This window comes from Anopheles coluzzii, chromosome 3, assembly GCF_943734685.1.
Source record: "Anopheles coluzzii chromosome 3, AcolN3, whole genome shotgun sequence".
Lineage (NCBI taxonomy): Eukaryota > Metazoa > Arthropoda > Insecta > Diptera > Culicidae > Anopheles > Anopheles coluzzii.
The window spans coordinates 52,816,598-52,841,006 of record NC_064671.1 but is presented as its reverse complement, the minus strand read 5'-3'; the positions used below and the strand labels follow the sequence as shown (position 1 = coordinate 52,841,006).

Below are 24,409 nucleotides of genomic sequence, written 5' to 3'. Positions count from 1 at the left end.
TTAATTACGCGGACCTGTAGCGAGTTTACCGATCCCATGTGCGTCAAGTCTATCTTCTGTGCCATCGTAAGGTCGTGCCTGGAGTACTACTGCCCGATCTGGTGCCCGCTTGGCGTTGGTGACATCAATCGCCTCGAAGCCATTCAACGGAGAATCACCAGGTACGCGGTTCGACTCCTTCCATGGCAATCCCACCATGCTCGGCCCTCCTACCATCAGCGGTGTCTGCTTCTCGGACCTGAACCACTCTGCTCTCGACGCAAAAACGCCCAATGCCTTTTCATATTCCGGCTCCTTAACGGAGAGATCGATTCCCCGGCATTACTAGCTAGAATCAATTTGTTCGCTCCCTGTCGGATTCTTAGATCTAATTTCCATCTCCGTGTACCGCGTACCCGCAACAACCATAGCCAGGGACACCCCATTATACGTATGTCCCTCGAGTTCAATGAAGTGTTAGATTTGTTCGATTTTAGTATGTTTACTTCCACGTTGAAGGAGAAATTGCGTCTACGTCACATTTAATGTTTGCTTATAACTAGAGGTTTATTTATATGCTCCTTAATTTAATCACAGTCGGTTCCCGGGTTACGCGGTTCTCGACTTACGCGGATTCGGAGATACGCGGTTTTCTAAATTTGACAGACCATATGTCAAATCAGTACAATTTGCTTCAAGTTCGGTAAAAAATTCATTTTGGCTTACAAATTGAAACTGCTTAAAAGCCAGAAATATTAGAATTTTTTGCACAAATCATATCAAATAAATGATAAAGTGTATAAAAGTACTAAATTAAATTAAAAAACTCTGAGTAATGAATAGTATTTTATTCAAAAAATGTGAAATTCGACTTACGCGGATATTCGAGTTACGCGGATTCGCCGAGAACGCAGAAACCGCGTAACTCGGGAACAGACTGTATAAGGTTGCCAATTAGACACGATGGTCCGTCGGTTATATATATGAAATAAATAAATAAATAAATAAATAATAAAAAATTGGATTTGTTACAGATTCTAACTGGAATATTGAATCAGAGGAACCTCCCCATTTCCGCTAGACTGCCGCCCATGGGAATATCTTTATCTGTATTTCGGCCCGTGATCCTAAATGAGTGTGATACGGACGTTACACGAAGCGTAAACTTTGGCGTAAACTGAATTTCAGCCATACAACCCTATAATCTTTTGACAGGAAGTTTACGCTCTCCCATACAAATCAAGCGTAACCTTTTTGAGTTTACGCCTCGTGTCACCAAGGTGTGTTTATTAAAGAGGTGAATTGCTAGCGCGTTTTCCGGGCGCCATCATTGAGTATTGTTATGTCAAATCGCATACAATTTTCTATACCCCCCTACAGCCCTCCCCGATTTTAATACCGGAGCCCCCAGTATTGTTATGTCAAGTCGTGAAATGTCAATTTGCTCTGAAGCACTTCACCTCCTAATATCCATACACCTTGCGTGTCACGTCCGTATGACATCGCCGAGCTAGATGTTTCATATCAAAATCGTTGTGTTATGTTTCCTGGGTGCGTAAACCCTTTGACAGTTCCACGATGCAAAAATATGCACAAACCAAGGTGGATTAAAATATCAGGTGGTGGATAAGGGCTTTTGGGGGGTCGCCATAGTTGAGGGACTTTACGTCATTTTAAAACCGTTAACCATTGGTTTCCACACACAAAGCTTAGCAAAAAGAACAGATTTCTTTGTTATTATGTGCATTTTTGTGTGTCTAATTTATCGAAAAAATGAGATATATTAACAAAAGATTGGATGATATGTTTATGCAAGAAATTTAAAATCATGTGAGTAAGAGTTTTAATTTCACGTAAATTGTCCATGCGGCTCGTAGATAATAAGGAATCAATGTGAAAATTGAAAAAATAATGTTTTCTTAATTTTTATCTCCAAAAATGTCGAAAACACAATGAATTATAGAATAAATTCACGGAATAAAACAAACTAACACACTTTAATCCATGTTCTAATGTTTAATAAGAACTCGCAAAGTCCAAAATATATTTTTAAAGAATATTTAATCGAAAAAATGGGGTAGATAAATTATTTGAACAAATTTAATAAATGTAAACAAAGTTTGAATCCTGGGGACCTTACGTCAAGTGACGAATTGTCAAAATGCACTAGAGTCCACCACCTGATATTTTTAAATCCACCTTGGCACAAACCCATAATAAAATAATGGCAAAAAATACACAAAATAAAATACAGTGGAGCGCCGTCTACCCGGGTACCTTTTATCCGTGCTGTTGAGAAATGACAGTTCAATACAAAAGTGACATTGGGTTATGAGGAGGATATTTGAAAAAGCGATTATAAGAGCACATTGTCATAACAAAAACACTATAATTCATGTCAAATTTTAAAAATTCTCTTTTGAAAAACATGAAGTTAATGAAAACTGGGTTATTTTTTATCAAAAAATAAGAAAAATTTCCAAAAAATAACCAGAAATTGGTGATAAAATATATCATTTGACCCATTATCCGTGTTATTCGCTTATCCGGGCGAAGTCAAGTCCCGAGAAGCCCGGATAAACGGCGCTCCACTGTAATGTTGGCACATTCTGCAAACCATTGCACAAAAGATGATGTGCGAAATGTGCCAAAACACTGAATGGGTTAAGAGAAAACACTCTTGAATAGAATTATATCATTATTTTTTTTTTCTTCAATGGGATGTCTGTAACCGTTTTAAATTTTGAATGGATTGAATCCTTGATGCCCAAGATTGATTATCCTGCTATAGCGGAATTTTGGGATAGAATACCCTAGTACTTTATACTTACTAAAACATGTTTAATAAAAGCCAAATTTTCCTTTTTGCCCATTTTACACTTTTAACTTACACATGAGTCTTAGAAATAATAAATGCAAAAACCACTGTGTTTGAAGTTTTTCAGAAATATTTAAAAAAAAACGTGATTTTGTAAGCTATGAGGCAGAGACGGCCACCTAGATAAAATAAAAGATTTTTTAAGTGTGACAGTAGTGAATGTGAACCTACATATTTTGATTAATCTGTGTATCTTATGCAAGCATCCACAAATGAGGTCCAAAACGGCCGAAGTAATACAAAATCATGAAAAAGTCTGCGCCCTTGCGTTCCGGCATCCACCCGACCCGCATCCATGCATACATTCCGGGTACGTTCGTTTACAATAGGTGACCACTAACGGGATGTTTTTTAACTGGAGTGCTTTTTAACTGGAGGTTCGCTAACTGGAATGATTCTTAGTTTTAAAAAACTCTTAAACGTCAAAACATGAAACATCCGGAATCTCACGAAAAGAATTTATCGCAAATGTACATTTTTCACACAAATGTAGGATGTATTACCTATGTTTGTTACTAATTTATGCCATCACACGAATTACTACACTTTATATCAACAAAAATGAAAAAAAAATTGATATGTTTATTCAAGTTGACACCAATGAAAACAATCAATCCATAGCAACGTTACTCCAGTTAGCGAACGTTGTTCGTTAACTTAAGCTTGTTTACCTCTTAGATAGCGGTCACCTACTGTATAAGCCTATCCCTCTTACGTTAATGGTGAAGATATAATCGTATGCTATAGGCTCTGCATTCGGGCATGGACAGGCCCGTGGGCGTCGTGTGGATGCTCGCAAAGCGAGTCCATCATCATGGTCCAAAAGGCCATGACTGTACCGCGATATTCTACATACCTCCCTATTTATTGCCATCAATAGAAAAACGAGATGTTTTATGTACATACTTTTATAAAGTAAGGTAAAATGTTATTGAACTTTTTAACACTAAGCATTGTAAATCAGTCGCCTATAATTTTCAACTGGAGGATTGCATCATTCCAACTTCTGTATCCCCTGAAGTACTTGGTACACTCACAGCTCCAGGCAAACATTCTACAATAGTTCCTTTGCTACTTTCTTTTACTAAATAGTAAACTGTTTTTCTAGTATCCGCCATGACTTCCTTCACTAGATTGGCAAAGAATATCACATGCTTTGGTCGTTCGCTGTACCTTTCGTATTGGTCAAGACTATCTTGTAGTTTCAGTGTCAGATCATAGTTTTTTTGAATTTGCTCTAGTATCTGCTGCTCAGTAGGTGTTGATAAGCTTTGACTGGCAAGCCATTCTTTGATTTTCATCTGAAAATGTTTGATTATTGCTAGTATGTTGGAAAGTGCATTTAACAAACGAATTGAATCTTCTTTGTATTCGCAGTCTTGCATTGAAGCATATCGTAGAACCATGGCATGTAATTCACAGAACACTTTTTCTTCGCGGTTTAATTCGTAATAAAGCTCATCATAGCTGTTGGTTGTTGCAAGAAACGTGTCCCCATAAGTTATAAAAAGATTGAAAATATTAATAACCTAAAAATGTACAAATACTTGAATTAGTAGCACTAAAACATGAATTATTTTAAGTTTAACATTATTTTTGTAGTTATTTTTTACCTGTAATGCTAAATCAAATATATTACATCTCTTCATGAGATTTTGTTCTTGGTAGATGAGAAATTTTAATAAACTTATTATTGCCGTCCATAAATCCTTCCAGTGATATGCTATTCGTACGCGGCATCGTTTTTGGTAGATAATTACGCGATGTATTATTCCAACGCATAAAAGATAAAGCTCTATAGGAAACTTTTTCAGCAAATGTGAAACGATGAACTCCACTAAAAGATCTGAAAATACAAAAGCATTTTTTTAATTACTTTAAAATAGTACATAGTTATGTTACAAAAATGTTGCACACGCTGAACTGCATTGGAAATTCTGGTCCCATGTTGACCAACGTGACTCCAAAGCATCAGCATATAATCTGATAGTTCAACAGTCAACATGGTATCAGGGGAAAAGCAGCCAATGCACAATGGGCATTTGCCGGGATGAAATTCAAAAAATCAACTTTGTAATAGCGCAATTCCAAATAATAGGTTTTAATACTAAGGGTTAAACTAAGAAAAATACCAAATATGAGCTCTGTATCTGTTCTGGTTCTCTAGAAAACACCTCTCAAAGTCGAGATTTGTTAAAAAAACGCAGAAATTTTTTTGGAAAACTTTGAACCTTTGTAACTTTTTCAAATATTAACCGATTTTGATAAGTTTAGACATTTTATAAAGGATATTTAGTCAGCTTTATAAACACATGAAAAATTTTGAGCTAAGTTAATTTTATGCAAAAATATACGCTAATAACTGAAGAAACCTCCTGAAAATTTTCATCATTTTAACTTTTGACTTGATGCCATTATAAAAGTGGCGTAGAGTGGCGTTGTCTCATATATGTCACATCATAGTGTAATATATATACTATCAATCTGTGAAGAAATATTCTGCGAAAGTTTGCGAACGCGAATTTTATTGAAGTTTTTTCACATCAACTTTTTCTAAAAACAGACACATGCGTAACTAGGCGGCTCCATAGGTGCCTAGTGTAGCGTATTTCATGTATTCTACAAAAATATATTCTACGTGCTTTTGATCAACTTTCATTTCAATTACGAACCTGTGTATCTTAGTTTCAGCTCATGTACTTATCTAATATGTAAATTTCTATTCTAACCTAACTTTATCATTGAATATAATGAAGCAAATCAGAACCAAATACCTTTTGGTCCTACTGCAGATTATATATAAGGATATAAGGAAAATACTCGCAACTCGTACGACTTAACAACATGCCCATCATGGGTTCAAGCCCCAAATAGACCGTGCCGCCATACGTAGGATTGACTATCCTGCTATGGTGGGAAATCAATGATTAGTCACTGAAAGCCAAACCCACAAGAGGTAAAGGCAGGCCTTGACCGACAACGGTTGTTGAGCCAAAGAAGAAGAAGAAGATAAGGAAAATAATTCTTAAATTATACGCATAACAGGAAAACGTTATGAATGCAGTAGCATCTATTGGCGTTTTGGGAGAAGAAACTCCCAAAACTCATGACAAACTAAATATAAGGATAGAGGAGAGATACTACAAAGAATATTTTGCAAGAAAGAAAATGCATCCAGAAGGACATTTTGTATAATGAGCTGTATTCCTCTGATTCGTTAACCAGTTCAATATCAGTAGCTACACGCACTAAAACAAAGACAGGGTTTAACTTTACAAATGAAGTAAATACTTAGTTTGTAGCTATCGTACAATTTTGATTTTTTCAGATAGTTGTAAAACCAAGAAGGAATTTGTAGTTTTATTACCCCTTCTGAAGGCAGTACAGCACTTGGAAAGGTATTGGATGAATATTCAAAGACAAACAATATGTGCTGCTTTTCATTACGAATATGGGAAGTACTTTATTTCAATGCACCTGCTCTATCCAATTATTTAAATGCCTTTATTCATGTCTTTAGAAAAGTGAACTAGACGTCAGGAGCTTGTAATAGCATCCACCTAAGTTGTGTGTGTAAATTTTTAATATTTGTACTACCTGTGAGTAAAAGTGACGAGAATTAGCTACAATTGTCCTATACAATGCAGAAAAAATTATCTTATTCAAAATTATTATGTTTTGTTTATATATTATTATTATTATTATTTATTTAATCTTCATTATGGAACATTACAGTATATTTTAAAATGGTTTATACTATTAGCAACAAATAATACAAGAAAAAAAAACACACAAATTTAATAAAACTAAACAAAGATCCCTTAAAACACTATTTTATGTAGCGCCACCTGGTGGTATGGATGCGAACTACAAATAAAATGTTATTTACTATCATAATACTTTACTACAAACGATAAAAACTAACCATTTCTGCAAAAATAATTTTATCCCGCAATTTGTTCTAAACTGCCCATTGTGCAATGGGAGCAACTCTAGAACGACCACCTAGCAGTCTTATTTCGCCTTGCAGTCGTATCAATTCGATTTATTTAGAGTAATAAAAGTGTAAATATATACATGATACATTGATATACAGTGGAGCGCCGTTTATCCGGGTACCTTTTATCCGGCTTTCCGATTGTCCGTGCTGTTGAGAAATGACAGTTCAATACAAAGGTGATATTGCGTTATGAGGAAGATATTTAAAAAAGCGGTTATAAGAGCACATTGGCATAACAAAAACACTATAATTCATGGCAAATTTCGAATATTCTCAATGGAAAAACATGAAGTGAATAAAAACTGGGTTATTTTTAACAAAAAATAAAATAATTTTTCAAAAATGTATCAGGAATTGGTGATAAAATATATCATTTGACTCATGATCCGTGTTAATCGCTTATCCGGTAGAGGTCAAGTCCCGAGAAGCCCGGATAAACGGCGTTCCACTGTATTTACATGTTTGTTCGTTTATCCGGGTACCTTTTATCCGGCTCTTTGGTTATCCATGCCGTTGAAAAATGACAGTTCAATACAAAGTTGACATTGAAAAAGCATATTGAAAGAGCATATTGTCATAACAAAAATAACTCTGAATCATGGAACATTTCAAATATTCTCTTTGGCAAAGCATGAAGTCAATAATAAAAACTGACTAGGATTTACCTAAACACAACTTCTTCTTCTTCTTTTTAAGCACAACAACCGCTGCCGGTCAAGGCCTGCTTGTACCCACTAGTGAAGTGGGCTTGGCTTTCAGTGACTTTTTGTTACCGTAGTAGGATAGTCAGTCCTACGTATGGGGGCACGGTCTATTCGGGGCTTGAACCCATGACGGGCATGTTGTTAAGTCGTTCGAGTTGACGACTGTACCACTAGACTGGCCTACTTGATAAAAGATTATTTAAATAATATACAGCTACAAGCCTGGATTTACTGTCTACCCTGTAAGGAATAATTATAAGCGTTTATCACTAGAAGCACTGTAATGTCATATTAATGTAAAGAAAACTGGCTTTGATATCTTTGGTATGCGGTTGATAGCATCTCAATTCGATTTATTTATTTATTGAGTTGCTAATAAAGATCTTAAGCTATTTGAATATGCATTCTTTACATTTTCGGAAGTTTTATATGTGCTAATAACTGATGAAAAAACGACAAAAAAAGCTTTACAAATATTGCTTTTTGGTGATTTAGCTTCATGACACTAACGTGTAAAGACTTTACCCCGTGGCAAAGATATTTTTCGTCTGCTATCAATTGTTGATTGACAGATGTCATCACACAACCTTAAAAAAGAGTAACCGGAAGTCATGGACCAACCAGCTAGGCTAATTCCCGGTTTTCCCGATTGAGTGGCCACCCTGCTTTGAGCTTAATACCGTCACTTACACATAGACGGTTACATATAGATAATACGTTCAAATACACATAGAGCGACAACATCTCGCGCGACAAACAGTAGCTCAATTTTGCAAACAGTGTTTTTGTCTCGCGCGACTTTTGTACTGGGTCTGAAACAATCTAATTGTCGAGTTTGATAATGTTCAAAACTCAAATACATAAATTAGAACACATTTTAACTCATTTTTTATGTTTTTTTAAGCATGTTGGTTGACTGGGCCAAATGAGCTACTTTTTGTCACGCGAGACGTTGTCGCTCTATGTCTATTTGAACGGTACGGTACTGACCCGCTGCGCAAATTCGAGCAGTTTCCAGCGCAGAAAATGCACCAAAATCTGCGCTGGCCAGCGCAGATTTGGCCTGGTCTCCCGCGCTGTTCTTCAGCGATTTCTGCGCTGGGTCGAGCAAGTTTAGCGCCATCTTCTGGCGAAATGGACGAACTATTTATGGCGGCGGAGCAAAAAAAAACGGTCAAAAAAAATTAAAAAAATTGGCGCCCATTTTTTCGTCCGCTTCTTCTCCCTCCCTCGCCCTGCCTTGCCTTACTTACGCTTCTTCCCGTGCCTTCCACCGCCAGCCGATTGGCTGTTGCGGTGTATGCGTTGATACTCATATGTGCATTGCGGTTGTGTGTTGTTATTGGTGGGTGTTAGCATTTATTAATTTGTGTGTGACCTTGAGACGCTGTGGGAGAAGCTGGATTGGGATTCAAAGTGTTATCGGTGTATTGATGGTTTATTTTATTTCGTGCCGCTGCTGATGAGACCATTCGATGCCCCTGCCAGTTGAGGGTCAAGAAGCCTATTTAAAACAAGCGTAGGAGAACGTCTAACACTAATCTAATATTTTTTAATTTGAACATGTTAGATGCTTCAACGACCTTCTAAGCATCATGTAGCAATGTATAGTGGCAATAAAATATTTTTTTTTAAATGTGCCGAAATCTGTCTCGAGTTTTCGGGTCTCGATACACACACACACACAGCGCGGGGAAAGTGATCGTTCACTCTATCATGTCGCGATCCCCCACCCCGCCTGGCGCTAGGGATGAGGATGCTACAAGAAAGCTGAACCAACCGTTCTACCGATAAGGTAGCCGTAATCGATCATGCGTGGAGGGGGGGGGGGGGGTTCTGGTGGGGGGTGCGTGCTTGCGTTCGCGCATTCGTGGGTGCGTGCTTGCGTTCGCGCTTTCGTGGGTGCGTGCTGGCGTGCGCGCTTTCATGCTCGCGGGCGCGCGTACGTGCGTGTGTGTGCGTGCGTGCGTGCTGGCGTGCGCGCTTTCATGCTCGCGGGCGCGCGTACGTGCGTGTGTGTGCGTGCGTGCGTGCTGGCGTGCGCGCGTTCATGCATGTGTGTGTGTGTGTGTGTGTGTGTGTGTGTGTGTGTGTGGGTTTGCGCGCGCGTGTTTGTTTGTTTGTGTGTGTGCGTGCGTTTGGAAACCCCAAAACTATTTGATTCTGATGGGTACATGTTCATCCGCTGCGGCTACAAAGTCCATGCATTTTCGAACTCGCTACCTGAGAGACAACACAACCATTGGCATTGGCATTTTTGCGATCGGCTCTGCTCTTGGGGGTATTAAAAAGACACATGATTTAAGCTTACGTGCGTGTGATTTGTTGCACATTTATTTCTAATTCAGCTAGCGGACGCAAGTGGAAACAACATTTTGAATTGAATCCATACAAAAGAGGATTCTGGATTTGTTTATTACGGTGCGCGTATGGTGCTGCACCTGTCCTTCCAGAATCTGGTGGCTTGTTGGTTTGGAGTAGTTATCATGACGCCGATTGACCGGCAATGCCTTGGAATGGGTTCGGATCGGTAGGTTCATGTTTTGGTCGAATGCATTCCGTTTATTTGTCTCGTCACAGCGCTAGCCCGGCAGCAACAAAGTCAAGACAAACTTTTACCCGGGTGTGGACTGCTACGCTAAGTTCTTTTTATTATTATTATTATTATTATTATTATTATTGGCGTAATAGCCAACGCGATCATGCCGGCCTTTTCAGGACTTGAGTACCACGTAGCCGGAGCCGGTGGCTAATCCCTTGCTACGACGGCCGGTTCATACGCGATTAGAACCCACGACGGGCATGCAGATGTGCGGAATGATGGCGTTGCCGCGGGACCGCTCCTATCCAGCGGGTAACTTGCATTCTGCCACACTGTCTCCTGCTCGATGCATACGCAGCAGGCAGGGGGAAGGATGCACCTCCACAGTAAAAAAAAAACACCGTCATGAACCAGCGGTGGATCTAAAGGTAGGCGGACTAGGCGGTCACCGAAGATCTCTAGTCTGTAGTATGCCGTATGTCTACAAGTGGACAGATTATTAGCGACAAGGGCCCCCGGAAAGATGGTCATTGGGGCTCCGTGGCAGGAGAACCATTTGCACCTCCCCTCCCCCCCATGGCGACAACAATTTTAGGGCCTGTGACCGATGATCGTAGGGGTCCCATGGCCACCCCCCTTCCCGCCGGCAATTTAAGTCCCAACAGCTGTGTGCCACTACCCCCTCCTCCCTGTCATCAGTTACCATTGACAGGTGCCTCAATTCGTCTTTCCGCCTCTCATCAACACCTTCCTTTCTTTGACCGATGGATCATAACATTCCGGAAGAAATTACACTTGGCGACAGTTTTGCATACACACGCACACTCACAATCATGCGCAGGATGCTTAGCATATCTATGTAATCCACAACAGACGAAAGCAAAAGCTTAGTGTTAGAAACGTGTTAGAGCGAATTATGGTTCTGCGCGTTGCACAGCAAACCCTCCATCGTGCGCTAGAGATTCCGTAGTCATTTTTACATTGCATCGATTAAACTCATTGCGCTTTTTTGGTTTGATTTGTAAAAATGCAACTTCATCGCCGCAATGTTTGTTAACGGCATTTTTAGGCGCCACAACAGCTCGCGAGCATTGACCACATGCGAGAAAGAGATAGCGCTATGGAGGGAAAAAGCACGGACGACGGCTGACAGCGATTGGCCGTCTGACGCACCAACACATCCAAACCTTCGGCAGCGCGCTCAGGCGAGGGGTATGAGGCGGAGCCAGGGACGGGCAGCTCGACGAGCTGCTCGACAAATATGCCGTTGGGGAGAAAAGGAAGGCATGATAAAATTCTCAGAACTCCATGATTTCTTCCGTCGCTTTGCGCAGCGGGGAAGCAGCACTGTTCCTACTCATCCGAGCACATAATAGCATAATCGAAGATAATCGAATGCAATTTCCGTTCGCTGCTCCGAAAGAAAGGAAGATTTTTACGTCGATGATCTTATTACGAGTGCTGATACCGAAGAAGAATCAAGACAACTTCGTCTTGAAGCAAAATCCTTACTAGATAGAGGTGGGTTTCCGTTGCGAGTGGGCGTCAAATTGCCCGCAAGTGTTGCCAGATGCACAAAGGGTCCTCAAAGCCTGATGATGTTGTATGAATCAAATTTAAACTGCGCAGTTACAACTTTAGGCCTAGTTTGGAATCCTGTTACTGATTCCCTGAGTATACGAGTACGATCAAAGGTGAGCAGGTAGTAACAAGGCGTAGCGTTTATCGGACTGTAGCTCGAATATATAATCCGCTGAGTAAAATCGATACTGTAAATGCTAAAGCGAAACAATTTATGCAAACATTTATGGACGCTTATCAAGACGACAAGCAATATGGATGGAACGTGAAACCACCGACAAACCGACATGACACTTCGAACAAAATGAGCTTCAAAAGTTGTCTCTCTATTTCAAATGAAAATACGTTAAACACTAGCGCCATCTCTATAATGATTCGCTTACTACACTGACACAGAGAACAAACTGCTAAATTCCCTTTTTGTTTTTCTTCACAAATTCCAATGCGTATTGTTTTATGTACTTCTCACATCTTTTGCATTGATTTGGAAACTTATAAAATGATTTTCCTGGGTGTTTTGTCCAATAATTCTCACAAAATCTTGCCTCACACTTCCTTCGCAATTTGTATTTATAAAAGTTGTTTACATCGAAGCAGCAGTGAACAGAGCTTACTTTGACAGAAGTGATCGCCTCACTGGTAAATGACAATACTTTCGTGTGGGACACTTTTGTAACGCCAGTGTCACGTCGGTTTGTCGGTGGTGAAACTTCTACGCCAACTGCGTGAGGAATGGCAACTATTTGAAACAGAACTTGTTCATCTAAAGGAGATCAGCATTCCGAGGCTGGTTGCTATTGCTCATCCGGATTCCATTCAACTTCATGGGTTCGGCGATGCCTCAGAAAGCGGCTACGGTGCATGTGCATATGTTCGTATTAACAGAGCTAAAACACCTTTACTGTTTGATGATTCTAAGAGGAATGAACATTTCATTAACTACATTCTGTTAACACTATTTCATAGAATACTACGATCAATTGTACACCAATATTTCATAGTATACTTAAATCAATTGTAAACTTCAGCAGTTCGATGTATTGATTCAACCGGGACAATGTTGTCACAGCTATTTGTGTCCAAATCAAAGGTGGCACTAGTGGTATCTAAGAAGTACACCATAGCAAGACTCGAACTGTGCACTGTTCATTTGCTTAGCAAACTGTTAGCTAAAGTGAGAAAATCGATCAACATGGAAGTACAAACATACTGCTGGACCGATTCTACTACTGTGTTATATTGGTTGAAATCTTCTCCCAATCGATGGAAAACTTTTGTGGCAAACAGAGTATCGCAAATTCAATGCACAACTCAAGGTATCGAATGGCGACATGTTCCTGGTATACAAAATCCAGCTGATGCAGTGTCAAGAGGAAGATTTTCGACCGAAATAATCAAAGATGATATTTGGTGGAGTGGGCCAGATTGGCTCCAAATGGACAAAACTGCTTGGCCAAATTACAAAATTTCAAATGCCGAGGATTTGAAGGTCGTTGAAGAAGAGCGCATTACATGCGCACTAACTAGTGCGGTAGATGTGGAGTCGTTCATCAATCGTGCTTGCGAGGCTGATATTTTTGATTAATTGAAGCGAGTAGTATCCTACGTCTACAAATTCTTTGATGAACGAAAAGGCGATGCACACAACACAGAAACTAATGAGATAAAATCGTTACAACGAGCGAAGAAGATCGTAAAACGCTTGGTGCAAAGGGTTTCCTGTGCTAAGGAAATCGAATCGCTGAAGCAGGGGAAACCTATTAGTCGTTCATCACCATTGAAATTGTTAAGTCCAATCTGCAAGGACGATGGTCTTATTCCAGTGAGAGGTCGGTTGTGCAATTCAGGCATAGATGAGGAGCATAAACATCCAATTTTAGTGCCAGGAAAACATCGCATACTAATTGCTAACCATTATCACAAGACGCTATTGCATGGAGGAGCTCAAATCATGATAAATACTATTCAGCAGAAGTATTGGATAGTAGGCGGTCGAAATGTCGTTAAGAGTATCATCCATAATTGTAGGGGAAGGTAGGTAAAGACGGACACTGCGGGTAAGATGGACACTTCTCATAAATGCATGAAAAAGGTAATTTTCGAGTAATTCAACAATGTAGAATCCAAACTGAAGGTAAAACAACACATTTGAGAACATTTTTGGCATAATATAAATAAAATTGGTTAAATCCACGATCAAAACAAATTTTCAATCATGTGCACCCTTGTGGATCTAATTTGACTACTGCCGATCTTAAGCTCTACAACTTGTATTGTTTATATTTCCGGAAGTTTTATTTCATGAATGGGTTGTCGTGATCATTAATGAAAAAACTGGCGAAAGAACGAGGATAAAAGCAATACAAAATATTGTTTATTGGAGGTTTAAACATTCTGACACCAAAGCGGGAAAGACGGACACCTTGTTGTAGGGAAAGATGGACACCGGATTTATTTATTTTTTTTCATTCTTATATCAATTGGTGATGAATATATTTCTTCAAATACCTTAAATCAGGGTATTCCGATGCTATAAATCAATCAGTAACTAGAGAAAGTATTGAAATAAGCGAGAAATGAAACACCGGTCAAAATAGTAGCCACTCGTTATGCTATTACTCGCTCGACGCTGATGAGGCGCTTCACGAAATCCAATATCTTCTCACGACTTGGACAACTTTAAGCAATAAAAAGATGAGGCATTTATACGACATTGTTCAGGAATAGATGAGAAATTCTATGGAATTACAAAAATCAAATGTTGAATTTTGACATGGTGGAAAATGGATTAAACTATTAACAAGTCCCTCATAAATACTGGGGTCGTGGTCTTTTCGCGGAGTAATTTCTTTAAAGGAAGTTCTAGACTGTTGTTCTGTAAGCTGGAGCAACGCCAGCTGTTAGTGCGCGATATTTCAATAATGCTTTCGATGCTGCATTCTACGATATATTACAATCGCCACTTACAATTCCTAAAACCACGACTGAATGAACCGTCGTTGCAATTGGCCTAGAATTGGTTTATAAACGTACCAGGACGTGGAAAGCGATAGAATTTGTTAAAATACTGTAAAACTCTTCACTTTCTAACCTTTTCAACAGGTGTCCATCTTACCCTTCATGGTGTCCATCTTTCCCATATCAGGTGTCCGTCTTACCCGAACATTTCAAAACTGCACGAAAAAAAACATGTTTTTCATTCATGAAAAAAAACGCAAAAATCGATGGAAACTTAAAAATTTCAACACATTTTCTGATAAACTCATCTGACATGACTGTAAGATAATGTATGCACATTTTCATGGTCGTTGCACTTATATATCCCTAGATTTTTATCATTTCCCTTAACGTGTCCGTCTTTACCTACCTTCCCCTATACGGTGCACACGATGCAAACCAACACTATTGCAGCAACCAATGGCGGATCTTCCTCTACAGCGAGTTATTTCATTTCATTTCATTTATTAATTTCAATATGTCTGCCTCTGGGGTTGAACATATAATTGCTTAAAACCTAGTTGGCCCTATTGGTACTAAACTAACTGTAACTTAACATAACTAAGGGGAAATAGAAAAGGATGTAACAGAATGGAAATCCATAGCGAAAAGAAAAATAAGCAGCGGATAAGAAGAAAATATTTAAAACAAAAAAAATTAAGAATAAAAGAGACATAATTATATTCTTTCTAATAACAAATAGCCGGAACATAAAATTATAAATTAAAATCGCGGTAATTTTCATTGAATTGACGCAAACAAATTAGCCACGGGTCGTTAATGCCAAACGCTGTATTGCGGAAAGGTATTTCAAGAGCAGTCCGATTTCTTAAACACCTGGAAGGAACATACCAGCTAAGTTGGGAAAGCAAGTCTGGAGCATCTATATTCCCTCGTAACAAATTGCTGATAAATGACACACATGCTTTAGTTCGTCTAGATTCGAGGGTGTCGAGATTGAACAATATGCAACGATCCATCCACGTTATATACTGCTTCGATAAAAACAAAAGCTCAGAATAAACGATGATTTCCAATACCTTGCCACTAGCGGGAAGTAGGGAAATACCACGATAGTTGCTTACTTCAGATTTACTGCCTTTTTTTTAAATAGGAGGGAGCCTACCTGTTTTCCAAAGAGCAGGGAAATATTTATGTTGAAATGAGAGATTTAAAATGAATGTCATTATGCGAGCAATAGCGTTGGTGCACTTTTTAAGGATGATTGCAGGTATACCATTGCCGGTCTCGTAGTACAGTCGTCAACTCGTAGGACTTAACAACATGCCCGTCATGGGTTCAATCCCCAAATAGACCGCGCCGCCATACATAGGACTGACTATCCTGCTATGGGGGGAAATCAATTAGTCACTGAAAGCCAAGCCCACAAGTGGGTACAGGCAGGCCTTGACCGACATCGGTTGTTGAGCCAAAGAAGAAGAAGAAGCAGGTATACCATCTGGGCCAGGAGAATAAGAAGGTTTTAAGGACAATATAGCTGTAGCAACATTTTCGACGGTACAATTTAGGGAACGGGAACACAAAACATCGTGAGGTGTAGTAGAAAGCCCACCCTCTAACAATTCCTCATCATTAATGTAATCAGAGTAGGCGTTGGAAAAAAAATCGTGCGGTACCACACAATTGTGCTGTTGCACAAAATCGTGCGGTTGCACAATATCGCGCGGTTGCACAAAATCGTGCAGTTGCACAAAATCGTGCGGTTGCACAAAATCGTGCGGTTGCACAACATTGTGCGGTTGCGCAAAAGTGATACCACAATTTTGTTTAGTGTGCAAATGTGCTCGCACATATTGATGTGCTGTGCGTGCGAGGTAGCACTGTGTTACTTGACCCATCACTAGATGGCGCTAACCCTGCGCAGGCCTGCGCAGGAATCGCTGAAGTCCCGCGCGGGAGACCAGCCAAACCAGTGCACTTTTCGCCGATCACTTTTCCAACGCCTACTCTGATTACATTAATGATGAGGAATTGTTAGAGGGTGGACTTTCTACTACACCTCACGATGTTTTGTGTTCCCGTTCCCTAAATTGTACCGTCGAAAATGTTGCTCCAGCTATATTGTTCTTAAAACTTTCTTATTCTCCTGGCCCAGATGGTATACCTGCTTCTTCTCCTTCTTTGGCTCAACAACCGATGTCGGTCAAGGCCTGCCTGTACTCACTTGTGGGCTTGGCTTTCAGTGACTAATTGATTTCCCCCCCCATAGCAGAATAGTCAGTCCTACGTATGGCGGCGCGGTCTATTTGGGGATTGAACCCATGACGGGCATGTTGTTAAGTCCTACGAGTTGACGACTGTACTACGAGACCGGCAATGGTATACCTGCAATCATCCTTAAAAAGTGCACCAACGCTATTGCTCCCATAATGACATTCATTTTAAATCTCTCATTTCAACATAAATATTTCCCTGCTCTTTGGAAAACAGGTTGGCTCCCTCCTATTTTAAAAAAGGCAGTAAATCTGAAGTAAGCAACTATCGTGGTATTGCCCTACTTCCCGCTAGCTAAAAACTATGCTCTACCACAAAATTGTGCTGTACCACAAAATTGTGCTCTACCGCAAAATTGCTTGCGCACAAAATTGCGTCATAGCACAAAAGAGTGCGCGCACAAAATTGTGCTATAGCACAAAATAGTGCGCGCACAAAATTGTGCTATAGCACAAAATTGTGCGATACCACAAAATTGTGCGGTACCACAAAATCGTGCGGTACCACACAATTGTGCTGTTGCACAAAATCGTGCGGTTGCACAAAATTATGCGGTTGCACAAAATTGTGCGGTTGCACAAAATTGTGCGGTTGCACAAAAGTGGTACCACCAAAACACCGCACACTTAATTGTGTGTGGTAGCACCGCACCACACAGTAAAAAGTGCTACTTGACCCATCACTAGCGCCATCTGTTGGCGAAATAGACGAACTATTTATGGCGGCGGAGCAAAAAAAACGGTCAAAAAATTTTAAATATTGGCGCCCATTTTTTCGTCCGCTTCTTCTCCCTCCCTCACCCTGCCTTGCCTTACTTGCGCTTCTCTGCCCGTGCCTTCCGCCGCCAGCTGATTGGGTGTTGTGGTGTATGCGTTGATGCTTATATGTGCATTGCGGTTGTGTATTGTTATTGGTGGGTGTTAGCATTTATTAATTTGTGTGCGACCTTGAGACGCTGTGGGAGAAGCTGGATTGGGATTCAAAGTGTTATCGGTGTATTGAGGTTTATTTTATTTCGTGCCGCTGCTGATGAGACCATTCGATGCCCGTGCCAATCGAGGGTGACAAAGCCTATTTAAAACAAGCGTAGGAGAACGTCTAACACTAATCTAATATTTTTTAATTTGAACATGTCTGATGTTTCAACGACCTTCTAAGCATCATGTAGCACAATGTATAGTGGCAACAAAATATGTTTTTTAAATGTGCCGAAATCTGTTTCGAGTTTTTGGGTCTCGACACGCACACACACAGCGCGGGGAAAGTGACCGTTCACTCTATCAACCAGCCTTTCTTCCGATAAGGTAGCCGTACTCGCTCGTGCGGGAGGGGGGGGGGGGGTTGGTGGAGGGTGCGTGATCGCGTGCTCGCGCGCGCGCTTTCGTGGGTGCGTGCTGGCGTGCGCGCTTTCGTGCGTGCGTGCTCGCGTGCGCGCGTACGTGCATGTGTGCGTGTGTGTGTGTGTGTTAGTTTGCGCGCGTGTTTGTATGTGTGCGTTTGGAAACCCCAAAACTATTTGATTCTGATGCGTACATTTTCATCCGCTGCGGCTACAAAGTCCATTCATTTTCGATCTCGCTACCTTGGAGACAACACAACCATTGGCATTGGCATCTTTGCGATCGGCTCTGCTGTTGGGGGTATTAAAAAGACACACGATCTAAGCAAACATGCGTGTGATATATTGCACATTTATTTCTGATTCAGCTAGCGGACGCAAGTGGAAACAACATTTTGAATTGAATCCATACAAAAGAGGATGGTGCTGCACCTGTTCGTCCAGAATCTGGTGGCTTGTTGGTTTGGAGTAGTTATCATGACGCCGATTGACCGGCAATGCCTTGGAATGGGTTCGGATCGGTAGGTTCATGTTTTGGTCGAGTGCATTCCGTGCATTTGTCGCGCCACAGCGGTAGACCCGGCAGCACCAAAGTCAAAACAAAAACCTTCCCCGAGTGTGGACTGCTATGCTAAGTTCTTCTTATTATTATTCTTATTATTGGCGTAATGGTCTACACGATCATGCCGGTCTTTTCAGGACTTGAGTACCACGTAGCCGGATAGTCAGCCCTTGCTACGGCGGACGGTTCATACGCGGTTAGAACCCACGACGGGCATGCAGATGTCCGGAATGATGGCGGTGCCGCGGGCCCGCTCCTATCCAGCGTGCAATTTGCATACTGCCACACTGTCTCCTGCTCGATGCATACGCTGCAGGCAGGGGGAAGGATGCACCTCCACAATAAAAAAAAAACCCCGTCATGGACTAGCGGTGGATCTAACGGTAGGCGGACAAGGTGGTCGCCGAAGATCTCTAGTCTGTAGTATGCAGTATGCTTACTAGTGGACAGAGTATTAGCGACAAGGGCCCCGGAAAGATGGTCGTTGGGGCCCCGTGGCTGAAGAACCATTTGCACCTCCCCTCCCCCCATGGCGACAACAATTTTAGGGCCTGTGACCGATGATCGTAGGGGTCCCATGGCCATCCCCCTCTCCATCCACCGGCAATTTAAGTATACTGTTCAATCTTCCAACAGCTGTGTATCAGTACCCCCTCCTCCCGGTTATCAGTTACCATCGACAGGGGCCTCAATTCGTCTTTCCACCTTTCATCAACACCTTCCTTTATTTGACCGATGGATCATAACATTCCGAAAGAAAACACATTTGGCGACAGTTGTGCACACACACGCACGCTCATACCCTTGCGCAGACGGCACAGCATATCTGTGTAATCTACAACATACGAAAGCAAAAGCTTAGTGTAACAAAGTTATGCTTAATGCTTAACACGTTCAGAACAATGGCAGGCCCCAGGAACTGCCAGTGAACTTTCCAGCCTGGATGCTGGTGGAAAGGAAAGTTGATGAAAATCAGCGGCGGGATGAACGTGTTAATGCGAATTAGGATTCAGCGCGTTTCATAGCAAACCAGCATTAGCTAGCGATTCCTTAGTCATTTTTACATTGCAGCAATTGAACTTATTGCGCTTTATTTGTTTGATTTGTGAAAATGTAACTTCATCGCCGCAATGTTTGTTACCGGCATTTTTAGGCGCCACAACAGCTCGCGAGCATTAACCACACGCGAGAAAGAGATAGCGCTATGGAGGGAAAAAGCACGGACGACGGCTGACAGCGATTGGCCGTCTGACGCACCAACACATCCAAACCGTTGGAGGGAAAAAGATGGCATGATAAAATTCTCCGAACGGCATGATTTCTTCCGTCGCTTTGCGCAGCGGGTAGAGATTTAAGATGAAAATTATGAAATAATTTAGTAGCAATAAAAAAAACTTGTCGAAATAAGAGCTATCGAAACACATGTATTCTGCAACCACACTCCATAGATCGGCATTTACTAAGTTATATTGCGGCTGCTGCCTCTAAAAAACGACATTCATCAAGGTGGATTAAAAATATCAGGTGGAAAAGGGCCTTTGGAGGGTCGCCATAGTTGAGGGACTTTACGTCATTTTAAACCCATTAACCAATGGTTTCCGCACACGAATTATAGCAAATAGAACAGATTTCTTTGTTACTACGTACATTATTGTATGTCTATTGATTTTATCGGAAAATGAGATATATTAACAAAATAATGGATGATTTTTTTAGTCACGAAATTTAAAATCTTGTGAGTAAGAGTTCAAATCTTATTTAAATTGTCGCTGAGGTGCGCACATAATGAGGAATAATAGTGAAAATAGGAAAAATAAATGATTTCTTAATTTTTATCCACAAATATGTCGAAAACACAAAGAATAATAGAATAAATTCACGAAATAACACGAAATGACACACTTCAATTCATGTTTTAATGTTAAAAAAAAACTCACAAAGCCCAAAATATATTGTTAAAGAATATTTAATCGAAAAATTGTGATAGAAAAATTAAATGAACCATCCCAAAACATGTAAACAATGCTTGAATCCTGGGGACCTTACGTCATGTGACGAATTGTCAAAATGCTCTAGATTTCACCACCTAAGGCCGAAAATACACGGACCGGAATTTCGCGGCCGCGGAATTCCGCTTGCTGAAAAATGTATGGATATGACAGTTCGGGAAAGTTGCTGACACTTTGTATATGGGTTTGACAGCAGGCGGAATTCCGCGGCCGCGAAATTCCGATCCGTGTATTTTTGGCCTAATATTTTTAATCTAGTGTAACTGTACCAGTTTTCGGCAGGCTAGTGCAGCAGTTTCACAAAAACTGCTCATGCAATGCACCTACAATTTTTATTTATTTTTTCATGAAAGTTATATTATTTTGGTTGATAAATTATCGTAATATGTTAAGCTATTTTTTATTTTCCGTTTCAAAGTCCTTTTTTACAAATACTCGTAAAAATGTAAACATTGGTTTTGCTCCTATTTTCGGCAGTTTGTGTTTTATGAAAAATTTTACCGCATTTGTGCAAAATTTAACGTTTTTAGTTACCCTGTCGAAAATAGGTACACTTCCGAAAACAGGTACACTGCCGAAAACTGGAGTTACCCTACCTTGGTCCAATTTAATAACACAATTTTCGCCTTTTATCCGCACAACGGTCGGATTCGGCACGGTTTCTTGTGGTTGTTGCAGTATTTACAAAATTAATGTTGTGATTTACTGGGATGTAAGGTATAATCTGCATATTACTTGAATAATAGAAATGTGTTTGAATACGTTTTGTTTTTGCAAAATTTGGTCTTACAAAACCAACCGTGCCAAATCCTAATCGAAGGCGAAAATTGTGTTCTTAAATTGGACAGAGTAGCTTACACCATCTGACGTGTGAGCAAGTGGTAGACAGCGGTGTCTATTGAAAACGACTATTGTTATAAAAACAAGTGAACAGTTGCTTATTGGACTGGTGAACCCTGTGAGCACAATACGAAGAAGTAGAAGAGAAATTTCATTCTTCTTACAAAATGTAAGGAATATACGGGTATAGCGGGGAAAAAATAATTTGAGATTGTGCCTACGTAACACCGCACAATTAATTTGACAGATAACATCGGATGCGGCGTCCGACAATATCTATAAAATTGAATTCCGTCGTACGACGAAATCGCACATCTGACGTTATCTGTCAGTTACCATATAAAATTTTGACAGGCCTTCCGATAAAATCGCAGCCGATGAAGCACAGACACGACTCTTAATCCGGATAAAGGCACTAGGATAAACTGAATCCCAACATAGATATGATATGAAGATTAAATCTGAATTCAACTTTACTCACCTAATAATGTGTTTGCCAGCGGTTGTGGTTTAGAAACCTTTTCTGATGTCAATTTCCTATGTCTCATATGAGCTCGATGCAATGAAACTTTGAACGTAAGGTTGGTGTCATGCATCATTGAGTTCGCATATTGATCTTCAGCAATGCATGTCAAAATCAACAAACAAAGTTTCAAATTAGTTGAACTTAATTCACTTTTGTGATCCTGCATCACGATTGAGCTATAAAGAAACCCCATTGAAAGAAATATAAAATATTGTTAACAAGGACAGGAGTTTATGTCATACCAGTATTGAAATAGGGCCACAAACAAATTAGTAGAATAATGTGAGGCATCTAGAATGGCAGCCGCGGATAAGTCAGGCGATCCATCATTTATATTCAACGTATTGCACGGTGAAGGCGGAGTAGAATCTGCTTGTGTATGCGCTAATGTGGTTATGAAATTTCGATTTAAATGTATTGCTTCATACAGAGCCAAAAGCAGTGCGTTGTTTGCCCTAAAACAGAAATTAATTATTATATTATTATAACTAAAACGCTTGGATTAATTAACAAATTATCAAGTATCGAGTAGTAAGGTGGGCCATACGATTCATTTCACGACCCGACCTGGAGTCGGGTACGAGCCAGTCGGAATCAATTCCGACCTGTGGGTGCAGAGGGTGCACTACGTCGGAGTCAGAATCAAATCCGACATGCGGGTGCAACGAGTTCGTGTCGACCCGAACGTTCAGTAGGTGCGAGAAAGCATAAGCGACTCCGACCCATGGTTTCAGGAAGTTCGGATCGTCCCGAATGAGGAGTACCCAACCCAAGTGACATTTGCTCGAAATTGTTTTTCCATATCTGTTCGATTAGTACTCGATACATTTTACATTCGTAGCTTTGATTTTTGATGAAAAACAAAAGCAAATTTTGTGTGAAGTTATTTTATCAAAAATCGGTGTTATTTAAATCGGTGAGTGAATCTAGAAGAAAACAACGAAAAGCCGCATTACAGTTAATTTTAAAGGACTTATACTAAATTCCCTTAAACTGGTTCAGTTTAAGGGATGTTTAAGGCTCCACCCAGTCAGACAAATCGGACTTAATTTACCCCTATCTTACCGTTAAATTACAGGTAATTTAAGAGTAATTTAATGGTAAATTAGCAGTCCTTAATTTACCCATTCGAGCAGTTTTGACAGATCCTATTCCTTCCTCTATTTTTTTTATTTTTTTCGGCCAAAATGTTAATTAATAACACGAAATGAATTTTATTACAGTTTAATAGATCCATTTTCCTTATCTTATACAAACGATTACAATGTATTTTTTAAGCAAACTTGACTTGAACAGCCGCTTCACCCGGAGAAGGTGATGCACAAATAACACTAATAAACGCAATTTATACCCATTTAATACTTAAATAATACTGATTTTTTATAGAATAACGTCACAAAAAATTCTCGCTTCTTATCTTCTTTGGCTCAACAACCGATGTCGGTCAAGGCCTGCCTGTACCCACTTGTGGGTTTGGCTTTCAGTGACTAATTGATTCCCCCCCATAGCAGGATAGTCAAGTCCTACGTATGGCGGCGCGATCTATTTGGGGATTGAACCCATGACGGGCATGTTGTTACGTCGTACGAGTTGACGACTGTACTACGAGACCGGCAACCACAAAAAATTACCTTTTGTTTTTCATAGAAAAAAAAACCATAGCTATGAATGAAAAATGAGCTCGACGGCATCGTCCATCGATAGGGGAACGTCTAATTTACGAAAACACCAAATATTGGCGCTTTCAACACACTTTATCACATACAAATCCATTCGCTCTGCACCAACAGCTCCGGAGCCGGTATTACAGGGTGGCCACTCGAATCAGGATTTGAAATTCCCGGTTTTTTTCGGTTTTACCCGGATTTTTTAGGGATTTTCCCGGTTAATTACACTTCAGTTGCCCGTAGTTGATAGCATTGTAGGAAATTTCAAAGCATTTTTTAAACAATTTTATAGATAACTCTAATAGTATTTATAACTTCATCTGTAATTAGTAGGAAAGTGCAAAGCTACATGTTATCGATATATTTCATAATACAGACTGACTTCACTGGTTGAACTTTGAATCACTGTTAATGATTGAATGAATGCTTTTTATTTGGAAAGTTTTTCCATACAAAAAGTTTTGAATTTATTCTGAACAAGCCATGAGATTTGTTTGTATTTTTTCGGAAATCGGCGGATGAGTTCTAGTTTCGAATTTGTACAGTGTAA

At 40.1% G+C, this 24,409-nt stretch overlaps 1 protein-coding gene across 1 annotated transcript in view; it reads right to left on the bottom strand.

The window, feature by feature from the left end:
* Positions 1 to 3,419: 3,419 nt before the first annotated feature.
* LOC120956825 (armadillo-like helical domain-containing protein 3) overlaps positions 3,420 to 24,409 on the bottom strand; it is a 33,019-nt gene continuing 12,029 nt past the window's right edge. Inside the window, exons 3-6 of the mRNA XM_040378579.2 lie at positions 22,435 to 22,647; positions 22,148 to 22,368; positions 4,471 to 4,703; positions 3,420 to 4,386 (exon numbers count right to left, since the gene is read on the bottom strand). Coding sequence (XP_040234513.1) covers positions 3,835 to 4,386; positions 4,471 to 4,703; positions 22,148 to 22,368; positions 22,435 to 22,647 — 1,219 coding nt within the window. The 3' untranslated portion in view covers positions 3,420 to 3,834. The remainder of the gene's footprint in view (positions 4,387 to 4,470; positions 4,704 to 22,147; positions 22,369 to 22,434; positions 22,648 to 24,409) is intronic.